A 12,409-nucleotide genomic window follows, 5' to 3' on the forward strand; every position below is an offset into this window, starting at 1 on the left:
CTAGAGATAAATATAAGGCTTGACTAGTTAATTGTATCTAATATTAATTGTATCTAATATTATAGTAAAGTGACATGGCTTGATATTGATTTTAACAAAATACTAATTATACAATAATTAGTTTAACATTTTGTGGTAGTTTTTTTCGTGGTAGTTTTTGTTTCAATTGCAAAGCATGGACCTTGACAACTTGTCTTTCTTTGCTATCTTTGAACTTTTATGGCTTTTTAATAGAAAGTATACACTCGTGATCAATCAAAATTCTCTAGCATAATGACCCTTTCAACCAAGAAGAAGTGAATCTCAAACTTAATCTCATACTTCTATCATCTTGAAATGAAATTCTGATATGAAAAACTTATTTTTTCATATGCATGCACGACCTTGATCTTCAAAGTAAATTTGTGCAAGTAATGAGATGCCCTAATTAGAGGAGGGAATTTATGTCAAGCATACTCATGGATTCTGCTAGCATTGTCATATGCTTTGGCTTGGTTAGGAATATTTGGGAACTCTTGCTTTTCTACAATGATAAATTTTAGAGAAATTAGAGTCCATAAACTTAAAAGTGTATTAGAAACATTCCTAAATATTACTAATTCAAGTTTTATAAATCTTAAAATTATTAGACTTATATAATCATTAATTTTAAAATTTATAGAATTAATTGAGATATATACGACTTGATTCAAACATCAATGTTAATTAAAAAAGATACAAACTAATAATTTAATTAATATATAATGTGAAAAGACAACCCAAGAGCTTTTAGCTGACAGAAATAGCTTGAAAGCAAGAAAGATGAACATGCATGTGTGGGTAGACAAGAGTCTAACCTTTTTTTTTTAAAAAAAAAAAAATTTGTTATAGATATAGTAACACATTTGCTAACCAACTTTTTTTTAAAAAAAAAAAAAAGAAATCACATTATTTTGATTAGCAGACGACATGTCGAATTTGGTTTCCTCACTAGCCATCTTTGTAAGAAAATAATATAAATTATATATTGAGATTTGACCTAACAACTTAAACTTTTGGGTTAAGATGATTTTTTGGTATAGTATCAGAGTCTTAATGACTTAACAATCACGAGTTCGAATCTTATCATCTCTATGTATTTGATAAAAAAATCAAGCACGAGGTAATGTGGATTTGTGCATGTTTTAACCCCAAAGGAATTTCACTTGAGACAGTGTGTTAAAGAATAATATAAATCATATTTTAAAAACTCATCTAACAGATTATGCTTTTGGGTTGAGATGATTTTTTGACTTGATATTAGAGCTCTGATGACTAAGTGGTCACGAGTTTGAATCTCACCATCCTCATTTATTTGATAAAAATTAAGCACAATATAATGTGGGCCTATGCACATTTCAAACTCAAGTTTCAAGCCCAAAAAACTTTCACGACCCTACCTAATAGTTTAAGTTTTTGGGTTGAGATGGTTCTTTCACAACCTCAAGTGACTAAAAGTCAGATTTTGACTCATTACACAAAAAAACATGCCTTAGAAGTCTCGATAAACCAATTTTAGATTTAAATTAGCCAAAAATTTGTAAAAAAATGAAAAATCAACTTGAATTTAAAAAAACTTTCTTGGGCCTCATCTATCTTTTCGAGAAAGATAAAGGCTAAAAAACACTCCAATGAAACTATTCAATTATCGTCAGCCATCTCAAATGTATGAAAAATCTTGTTTTTGATTCCTGTTTTTAAAAAAATAATCTTGTTTTCAACTTTAAAACACCAAAGAAACACCTTAAAAAACTTAACAAACCTATTATGAGTTTAAATTAACCAAAAATATGTTAAAAAAAAATCAACATGAATTCAAAAATCTTTTTTAAACTTGATGTATTTTTTAGGCAAGATAAAAGCCAACAAGCACTTTAATAAAACTTCTCTCATTGCAAGAAACTTGTTAATATCAAAATTAAATGTTTTTTATCGCTAAAATAAAGCCAACCAACAATTTTCTCTATTGTTGCATTATCCAATGACTTTTTCTTTCTTCTCTTAAACCTAAAGATTGAAATGGAATAAAAATAAAATTTGGCATAAAAATGTTAACTTGCCAAATTGAATTGATTCTCATTCTTTTTATTTATATTTTATCTTTTTCTTGAATTATTTTATTTTTAAATCTCGCTTCTTATTATTTTATTTTATGCTAGATTTGATTTTCATTGTTTTTATTACTATTTTTTTTTGTTTTTAAATTTTGGATGATTGGGGATTTTTCTTTATGGTTTTCATGGGTTTGTCTTCTATGGGGTAACCCAATCTTATGACCCGGGTTATGAATTTTGAAATTAACCTGATTTGACTTCAATCTATTTTTAAGTTTTTTATTTTATTTTATCTATTGACATTAGATTATTAGGCCTTCGACTTCTTGATTTGCATCACTTTTTTTTTATTGAATTATCCTAATATCATATACTAAGTAATAAGTTAGTTGAGTTAACTCCAATTGACTCAAGGTTTTTTTTTCAATGTTTTATTATTGTTTTTTTTTTTTTAAATTTTGCCTTTCATTAATTAGTTTTTTTAAGAGTTGATCTTTATTTTTTTTTTGTATGCTATTGTCTCGATCTCACAAATGAGATGTGAGTTTTGCATGTTAACTAGAGTCAAGTTCTTTAGTTTTTTTTTTAAATTGATTTTTCAATATTTTATTTTCTAGTAATTGAGTTTTAGATTTTTTTTATTTTTTTTAATAAATTTATCTTGTTTTTATTTAATTTTTATTTTGTTATCAAATAAAATTGTTAAAATATTTTAAAAATAGAAAATATCTTTTCATATTATTTACAAGTATTTAATTTTTTTATTAGATATTTTTTTATCATCATTAGATTTTAATATAATTATATTGTTAAATTAATTAAGCTTATTAAATCCATTAAAATCAATGACTAAGTACCAAATTCTTCTTGCTTCAATAAAAATACTATCATTATCATTATCTATGTATATTTTCTATACTAGAAAAAATTTAATAAGACCCGTAATAAAGTGCTGACCTTCCCTATAGTTAATTTTTAATTAATAACATTTTTAAAAGAATCACATAATATTAAGTTTCGGGGAATTTGCAATCATCTCATTTATCACAAGAAGAAGAAAAAATCTATTCTATTTAGGAACTACATTGATAATAAATACATAGTTGGAGGATCAAGTTTAGGTTTTCTACAAAATAAACGAACGCCCACCTGTCTCTCTCTCTCTCTCTCTCGCTACATAAATAGCCTAAACAAACCATATCACACGAAATTTCTCCCTCTCTACGTGCATCCAAAATGGCAGTGGATCCGATCCAAACACCACCACCGCCACCTTCAAGATCCAATGCCTATCTCTTCTCGGACCCACTGGATTCCCACCCATTATGGTTCAAACCGGACCTTTTCCTCTCTCCAAATTTTGACTCCGATTCTTACATTTCGGAGCTCCGAACTTTTGTCCCCTTCGACACTCTCCGATCGGAACTCCAAGCACACTTAACTTCCCTAAACCACGAACTAATCGATTTAATCAACCGTGATTACGCGGATTTTGTTAATTTAAGTACCAAACTTGTTGATGTGGACTCTGCTGTCGTTCGGATGCGGGCTCCGTTATTGGAGCTCCGAGAGAAGATTGAAGGGTTTAGAGGGAGTGTGGAGTCGTCTCTTGTGGCTTTGAAGAACGGATTGGAGCAGAGATCGGAGGCGGCGGCCACCAGAGAGGTTTTGGAGTTGCTGTTGGATACGTTTCATGTTGTTTCTAAGGTATAAGATCGTTTCGTTTGATTGGATTCCGTTGTTTTGGAAATACTGTCTAATGTACTAGATCTAACTACAATTTGTGTAGAATTGGAATTTCGTTTGGAGAATGAGTGCGTTTTGTAGAGTGGAAAGATGCTAGATCTTAGAAGCATGTAGAATTGGAATTGATAATTAAAGGGTCTGTTTTGCTTATTAGGTTTTTCAACATACTGAATTGTTGTTTCATTTTTTTAGTAATTCCTAGTTGTATATTTTGACGAGTGCAGGTTGAGAAATTGATAAAGGAGCTACCTAGTGTTCCTGCTGATTGGTCGAATGGAGATGTGAATTTGGTGGAAAAGAATGTTGTGAGCAATGGCAGCATTGAGAATGGAACGAATGTGAGAGAGACTCAAAGCATGCTTTTGGAGAGAATTGCCAGCGAGATGAATCGACTTAAGTTCTACATTGCTCATGCACAGGTCTGTTTTTCTTATTCTAATGTTTTTTTTTTTTGCTTGTAGAAGCAAACGTTGTACAATTCATAAATTGTATTTAAGTGAGTAATATTTTCGTTGGAGGTTGTACAATTTGTGCTCATGTCTTTTCTCTGTTATGCCAGTACAGAACCTCCCTTTCATTCAGAACATGGAGAAGAGGATTCAAAGTGCGAGCCTATTGTTGGACGCAAGTTTGGGACATTGTTTTGTAGATGGGCTGGAACACCGGGATGAAAGTGTAATCTATAATTGTTTACGTGCATATGCGGCTATTGATAACACCAGCAGCGCAGAAGATATCTTCCGCACGACTGTTGTGGCTCCATTAGTACAGAAGATCATTCCACATGGACCATCAGGAGTGGCTGTTGGGGCATCTGGAGATGGACTTGAAAGTGATTATCAAGAAATCAAGACATGTATCAACAAGGACTGTAAATTCCTTTTGGAAATATCTTCTGCAGGTATTTTCTATATCTATTTTATCACTTTCACCCCTACAACCTGGTGAAGCCTCGTTCTAATTATCTGGCCTTTCAAAAAAAACATTAATGTTTTGTTTTGGGCCTGGAGTTGAGTTATCAATCCTTGTCAACATCTTTCTCTTGTGGTGCCTCTGTTCCAAGCTGCATTACTTCTTACCATAGTCACTGGTCTCAATTGCATGGAAGGCCAAGTTGTCCGAGTTTGTGTGATTTTTTTTGGTGTTAACTCTTCCCCCGCAGTCACTCTGTTTAACTTGCATGTTCTAGGTACATGCTTGTTCAATGAACAGTTATTTTTACATCAAGCATTGAAGTTGCTGAGCCCCTGATGAATAATTTCTATTTACTTGTATACTTGCAATTTATCCTGCTCTCATTTTGGTGCATATACTTTTTTCATAACCTTTACCCCCTTCATCCTGAAGACATGCACATAAATATGCTCACTCTGAATGCAACTTATTGTTTTTTTTTTTTTTTTATTTCTGTTCAGAAAATTCGGGGTTGCATGTTTTTGACTTCTTGGCTAATTCAATTCTGAAAGAGGTTCTCTCTGCAATTCAAAAGGGAAAACCAGGTGCCTTTTCCCCTGGAAGACCAACTGAATTCTTGATGAATTACAAATCAAGTCTAGACTTCTTGGCTCATCTTGAAGGTAGCACATGACACTTTTTTTCCCACTTAGTTCTGTTTTATATTACTCCCTTAGGACTAAGAGAGTTGCCGGCTGATATGATTATACTGTTTGATTATTAAAAAATATATGATGTTCACTGTACTTATCACATCCAATTTTCATGCAAGGCTATTGTCCATCCAGATCTTCTGTTACTAAATTTCGAGCTGAAGCCATCTACAATGAGTTCATGAAGCAATGGAATGTTGGGGTTTATTTCTCTTTGAGGTATGCAGCATGGCTTCTTGAAATTGTCTTTCAAAGTTTATTTTGAGCCGACATTGCTGTTGGTCTAAATTCATTTTGTGCACTAGTACATCATGTCACGAGGCTGATCTTGCATCTGATTAAGACAGGTTCCAGGAAATAGCTGGTGCTCTGGAATCTGCACTTGCAGCAACCAGTCTTATTCCGGTTCACAATTCACATTCTGGCCATTGGAATTCCCAAGATTTAACATTAAAACAAAGTATCACTCTTTTGGAGAGCCTGAGATCTTGCTGGAGAGAAGATGTTCTCATTTTCTCATGTGCTGACAAGTTTCTTCGCTTAACATTGCAGCTTCTTTCAAGGTCAGTTTGATTGAGAATGGAGGAGTCCATTCAGATGATGTATCAATGATTGACTGCTGTTATATGACTGAATACTTTTCTTTTTTTAATATTTTTAAAAGAGTATCTATAATCATTTTGCTGAGTAACTACTCACAAATGTTTTTCAGATTCTCAAATTGGTTGTCATCTGGTCTGGATGCTCGTAAGACGGGTAATACCAGCTCCAACTCTGGATATGAATGGGCAGCTTCAGCTGTTCCCAGTGATTTTCTCTATGTAAGTGTCATGTCATGATTCTACTATTTGTCTCTTTTGTGACATGAATATGAAACTTGGAATCACGATCAGAAGAATGTTGTATTCTTGATATGTCATAGATTTACACACCCTACTCCGATCCATTTTGCAGTCTAGTGTGTACCTGGCTGGTGCGAACCATCCCTTGTACATGTACATATATAAAGCTTGGCCTTGCTCTCAAGTGAGACATATAATTTGCATAAGTGAGACATGAAGTTAGACTTGCTCTCTGTGAACCTTCATCCCACTACTGAAACTTTATTTTTCACATTACTTGAAGAATGATGCTAAAGAGAGTAACTTCTTTACCTAGTTTATTTTATCAGCTAAGGAAGCAACCTGCACCATATTATATTATATTATAACTATTTATTGTGATGATAGTAGTGTGCATGAAATGTTTTAATTGTCTTGTTACTGTGATTTAGAAAACATTCCTATATAATAGTTGCCACATTTATTAGCTGTATTAATGTCATATGCATGAATGATCATGCTTGTGCTTAACCAGTGTTTTTATAGAGGTTCTTTGATTTGCAGATTATTCATGATATAAGTTGTCTGGTCACAGAGGTTTGTGGAGGTTACCTTGATGATGTACTTCAGCTTCTATCTTCATGTTCCATCGACATACTCGATCTAGTAAAACAAAGCATTTTACAGGGTGGGAAGTCATTAAATGGTTTAATACCTCTAGTTATCAATGCAATCACAGAGTCACTGGTTGATGAGGCTGTTAAGGTGAGCTGTAATTGGGATTGACATTATTTGAGAATGCTTGGCTTCCTTCTGCCTTGAGTCTTCTCTGAATCTTTTCTAGATGTGATATTTCCATAAAAGTTCTTCATTGCTAGTAATTCAACATATTGAAACATTATTCCTGGCTCAGTTCAATTAGTGTTTTGAATATTTAGTAACAAAGTTTTTTGCACAGGGCTTGAAAGATGTGAAGGCAATTGCTACGACTTTCAGGATGACTAATAAGCCTATTCCTACCAGACATTCACTCTACGTATCAGGATTGTTAACTCCATTAAAGAAGGTATATATATTCTTCTTTGCTTGTAACTGTTGCATTACCCTTTAAATAGCACTCCTTAGATGTGGCTGGTAAACTCATTAGTCTGTGAGACCTCCTTCCACACTGTCGAAGTATATGTGCATGGGTGACCATGGACACAACACTCCCACTGAATTAATAATCATGCATGTGCAAATGCTTGCTTGGCTCAGTTGCTCATCACAAATGATCATTACAAGGTAGTACCTGATCTTTCAAGGCTTGATAAACTCATTCACTTTTTATTCGAAGAAAAAAATTCATTTACTTTCACTAATATTAACTGTTAGATCTAATGTTGTTAAACTACTTACTATTTGATTTCTGCTCTTATATAATTCTTCAGTCATTACATATTCTGCCTTGACTCCTCTTTTTTGGGCTCTGGCTCCAGCCTTCTGTAGATGTAGGCATGTAGCTTGTCCTATGTCAATATATTTTAACATGAGCTTCAAACCTACTGATATCATCATGGATTAGTTTTATTATAAACTTTGCATTGACCCCATGACTTTGCTTCTAGGATTTTCTGGATACAGAGAAACATAGCCCATATTTGACTAAGGAGACTATGAATGAGTTACGGCATGGTGCTGCTACTGCAATTACTGGTCGTTATTATGACATGGTTGCTGAAATCGTCAATGTGGTTAGTGTCTGAATTAAATTGTTTTTTTCTGACTCGGCCTTTATTTTGAGATTCTCGACTTTAATATGTCGTTTGTCATGCTCAGGCTAGGAAGACAGAATCTTCACTCCAGAGATTAAAGAAGGGTGCCCAAAGACGAACTGGAGTGAGCTCAGATGTCTCAGACCCCACTGTATCTGATACTGACAAGCTATGTATGCAATATTTCCTTGATATTCAGGTGAGCATTGTCCATTGTCTTTAACCCAAGGTCACACACCCGTAAGCACAAGCATGCATACAGCTAGGCACTTCCGCACACAGAGGAACAGTTGGTGTCTGTTTTGGAATTAAAATGATCTTGCTCTAGTGGACTTATGTGCATGTAATTTACCAGGAGTATGGACGCAACCTCTCCACCCTTGGGGTTGATGCAAAAGAAATTCCAGCTTTTCAATCCTTGTGGCAATGTGTCGCTCCTCTAGATAGACAAAATGTGATTAATTTGTGAGAGTTGGCATTGCTTGCTAGCAGTTTCTCACCCCTACTTTCATTTATCAGTTCAATATACATATGTATTCTGTAAATTGAGTTCAGAGAAGTGCATTTTGTTTTTTGGTTTTACTCCATAAAAATATCCTAGGCTCTCGGACATTCATTGCTAGGTTTTTTTCCCCTTCTTTTTTTGAGATAATTTTGTACTGGCAACTTCGATTTGTTTAATGAAGCAATTCTAATATTATGGTTAATTCTCTTCATTAACTCCACTGTCATCTTATATACAGTCAAAACTATTGTGGTTTACTAGGTGGCGACGACTGTTTCCATTCACAAATGCTATCAAAAAATGAGTTAAATGCTATAAAAAAATGAGTTATATACAGTCAAAATTATTGTGCTGTACCAGGTAAGAAACGCAGGCTTTCCCATTTTGTGCGTGGCGCATTCAAACCAATTTACGCTGTACCCGACTTTTGGCTATCTTTGACTTCTAGGAGGGGTTTGCCTTTTCCTCTCCTGGGAACCATGGCCTGGGCTCCAACATGGAAAGCAGCAGTTAGCTCTGACTGCGTTTTCCTGCTTAAGATTGCCAGTAACATATGGCGCTCTACTGTTGAGAACTCGAGGGTATTCTCTAGGCACAGTTGAAGTTCCTTTAGGTTATACATGGCAGGCTGCCATCTTTAGCTCAACATGTTTCTCCCTTCCCTACGTTGGACAAGGCTCCTGTTTGGAACCCGCTTATTTCGTCAAGTTGGGGTGATCCCTTCATGCTGCTTTGGCGGCACGAAGCATTGCTATAACCTGAATGTTAATAACAAAAAATTGGAGATGGTCAAAACCTGATCTCAACTGCCAACGAGTAGTATTTCACCAACAGAAAATTGCCAGAAAGTGGCAATTCTCTTGGGTGATTGATGTGTTTTCTGGCTATTATCCTTCCTGCCACGTGATAGAGCTAACCGCATAGAACAGAGGGTATAAGATCAATAAAATTTATTTCTCATAGAGCTTGTGGAGGGTGCTGTTTTTCAGGTCATGGAACCTGAAATTCTTGGAGCATGCTTGAACTCATTTGCACTTGATATCGAGACAAGAAAGAGATTTGAAGAAATTAAGGAGGAACAGTATCTTACCACCTTTGACACTGAAGAAAACGAGGAACAATATCTTACCACCTTTGACACTGAAGAAAACATCATCAGAGTCTGATCCTAGCGAGGCTTGTTGCTAACTGCAAAAAAATGGAAGTACGATTTATTTATATAAGCAGCTTGCAAACCCAAACCAAGAACTGCGAAATTGAACATTAGATTGTAAAGAGAGTAGAAAACATAGAGTAGTCAACATCTATTGATTTCGTTTTCCAGTATGCAGAGGTTCATATGATACGGACTTTTTACTTGGGACATACGTTCACGAAATCATGATCTGAACATTTTACTGAATAATTTTGACTAAGCTTTGAAAAATGCATATGAATCATTGATCAAGTTGCCACAGAAGTTTAACCATTCATACCAATGTGCTGGGATTTTTTCACTGGTGATGCTGCGGAAGACTAATCAGAATTCAAATTGTATTTGGCAATTATCCGCAATGACAGGACTTTCCATGGAATAAGATGAATTAGAAACCTTGTAGGTTTCATTGCTTGATGAGCTCAGTGTTTCACTGACTGAAACATCGATGCCACGGAAATTTGTCTCGGGAAGCACTACGGAAGTCTAATCAACATCCAAGCTGTTTTCAACCAATTGATCATCTGTAATGACCAGACTTTCCTTGGAAGAAGATCGCATAGATGCTTTGTCTGTTCCATTACTCGTGTCTGATTTCAGTGTTCCATTGACCGAAACACCAATGCCTGCGAATTTGTTGAAGGTGGTGCTGACAAAGACTGAACAGACTCCAGACTGTTTTCATCAGTAGAATTATTTGTATTGACTGGACTTCCATTAGAAGAGGATGGCATAGAAACCTTGTCCATTTCACTGCTCGAAGATGAATTCAGTATCTCATCGATTGAAACACCAGTGTCTTGAGAATCCATCACCAGCAGCTCCATGGTTGATAGATCAGAATCCAAGCTGTTTTTGGCTGGCTTATCTGCTTTGGCAGGACTTTCCTGGTAAACATGGAGTTTGGTGCTTCACCGGCTGAAACACCGCAATCCATTTTCACTGAGAAGGCCCTTTCTTCACGATGCTTCAATTTTCTTTCTTTAATTTTAAAATTCCACAAGAGGAGAAAGGCAAGAAGAGGAAATGAAAGGTTACTTTTAGTTTAAGCTGGAAAAAAGAATATACCTCAAGAAAACAAGAACAAGAAATTAAAGAACAGAATGAGAGATCGCAGACAACAAAGTTGATGTTGGAACAAGTGCATTGATAATGCCGATTGCTTAACAACAGTTGGCTTCTTGGCTGGCATTTCTGGACTTTGTTGTCCTCGATCAAGAAACAGACCAGGCTGCGTATTCATCAACTTTCACAAATACATCACAGCCCTGGAGAAGTTTACATGTACTTTTCTTTCACAGATTTTCTTCATCTGTAACCGTTATAACAAATGAAATATAAAAGGAAAATTCATGAAAAATGTGACCTCTAAACAATAAAAGAAACTTTCATTATGTTTACAACTTACAAGAAATGAAGAACCCAAGAATCACATAAAAGAAACAACTGGTGAAGAGCATGATATGCTATAATACAATACATAAGATTCTAAGAACATCATTTCATCATAATCATAAATTCTTCAAAGCTAAGAACACCATCCCCGTTAAGGTCAAACTTGTTTATCATCACTTCGCATTCATCAATTGATCTTGACTCTCCAAGTCTACCAAGCATTGTTTTCAAGTCCTTGGCTCTGATAAACCCACAATTATCCATATCATACAAGCGAAAAGCCTCTCTCAAATCGTGCAACTTCTCTTCTTCACCTCCAGCTTCCATTAGTCTAACAAGATCTTCCAATCCCAACAAGCCATCTCCGTCTGAGTCCAACGACTCTACAGCAAGTTCTGCCTCCTTCACGAGAAACTCTCCTGCAATCAAACCTAGACGACGACTTAACTCAGATGGTGAAACCTTCCCATCACCATTCTCATCAAGGTGGCGAAAAACAACTTCAAATTCTCTAGCGTTAACCATGTTAGACTATCGACCTAAGATGACAGCGAACAGGTTGACTTGTTTTGCATGCAAATGACAGATACTTCTCGATACGAAATGGAGAATTAAACATTCCTATTTATAAATTTGAAGGCCGTGTTCCGCTTACAAGGTCTTTGGACCTACGATCTCCATCACCCGAGGAAGAAGTTGTATTGACGAATTTCTAAATCCAACAAAAGAAAGTTCAAACTAGAGAAAGTGATGAAAAGAGAATAAGAATGCCGTGGCTGCAATAATTTAGTATTTTACAGGCAAGGAGGAGGAACCTGACCGCACTCGGAGAATTCACTGTGTAAAAGAATAATGGGTCGTGGTCAACGCCTAGACAATTTATGTCTTACTGCGTAGGCACTTCGGTCTAATTTCTTAACACTAGAGTTTTAAGTACATGTCGTGTTCGCTTCATTGTTATTAAACCTGGATCGGCCGGCAGGTTTATCCAAGATTCGGTTGATTCAGTAATTAAACTGATTCGAGTTAGGTAAAAGACTGGAAAAAAAAACTGGTGAAATCCAATTGAACTGACAGATCGATCCATAATCCAGGCAACCCAGTCGAATCCGGATGAGACCCGGCTTATATATAGAGTAACTTTACAATCAGCGAAAGGAAAGAACCATTTTTCTGCCCAAATTTTTTTTCTCTGAAGCTTGAAAAATCAAGAGATCTGGTATCTGTAATCCAAGTAGATGAGGCCATTGCTTTCGTAAAATTTTCAAGCCAAGGTAAGGATCGTGTATTCTTTTAATTTTAAATGTTGTCTTC

The 12,409-nt window shown here is 35.2% G+C and overlaps 2 protein-coding genes across 2 annotated transcripts; one reads left to right on the forward strand and one right to left on the reverse strand.

Moving 5' to 3' along the window:
• The first annotated feature begins 3,207 nt into the window (after window positions 1–3,207).
• LOC105125336 (conserved oligomeric Golgi complex subunit 2-like) lies at window positions 3,208–8,716 on the forward strand. Its single transcript, XM_011025740.1, has 12 exons — window positions 3,208–3,779; window positions 4,043–4,237; window positions 4,383–4,719; window positions 5,234–5,395; window positions 5,545–5,644; window positions 5,773–5,988; window positions 6,138–6,246; window positions 6,811–7,011; window positions 7,205–7,312; window positions 7,854–7,979; window positions 8,065–8,199; window positions 8,356–8,716. Exons 1-12 carry the CDS (start codon window positions 3,309–3,311, stop codon window positions 8,467–8,469), a joined length of 2,274 nt encoding a protein of 757 aa, XP_011024042.1. The 5' UTR covers window positions 3,208–3,308; the 3' UTR covers window positions 8,470–8,716.
• A 2,354-nt stretch (window positions 8,717–11,070) lies between these two features.
• On the reverse strand, window positions 11,071–11,802 carry LOC105125337 (calcium-binding protein CML38-like). Its single transcript, XM_011025741.1, has one exon. The coding sequence runs from the start codon at window positions 11,618–11,620 to the stop codon at window positions 11,198–11,200; it is 423 nt and encodes a 140-aa protein (XP_011024043.1). The 5' UTR covers window positions 11,621–11,802; the 3' UTR covers window positions 11,071–11,197.
• Window positions 11,803–12,409: the final 607 nt, after the last annotated feature.

This window comes from Populus euphratica, unplaced genomic scaffold, assembly GCF_000495115.2.
Source record: "Populus euphratica unplaced genomic scaffold, PopEup_1.0 scaffold22.1, whole genome shotgun sequence".
Taxonomy (NCBI): Eukaryota; Viridiplantae; Streptophyta; class Magnoliopsida; order Malpighiales; family Salicaceae; genus Populus; species Populus euphratica.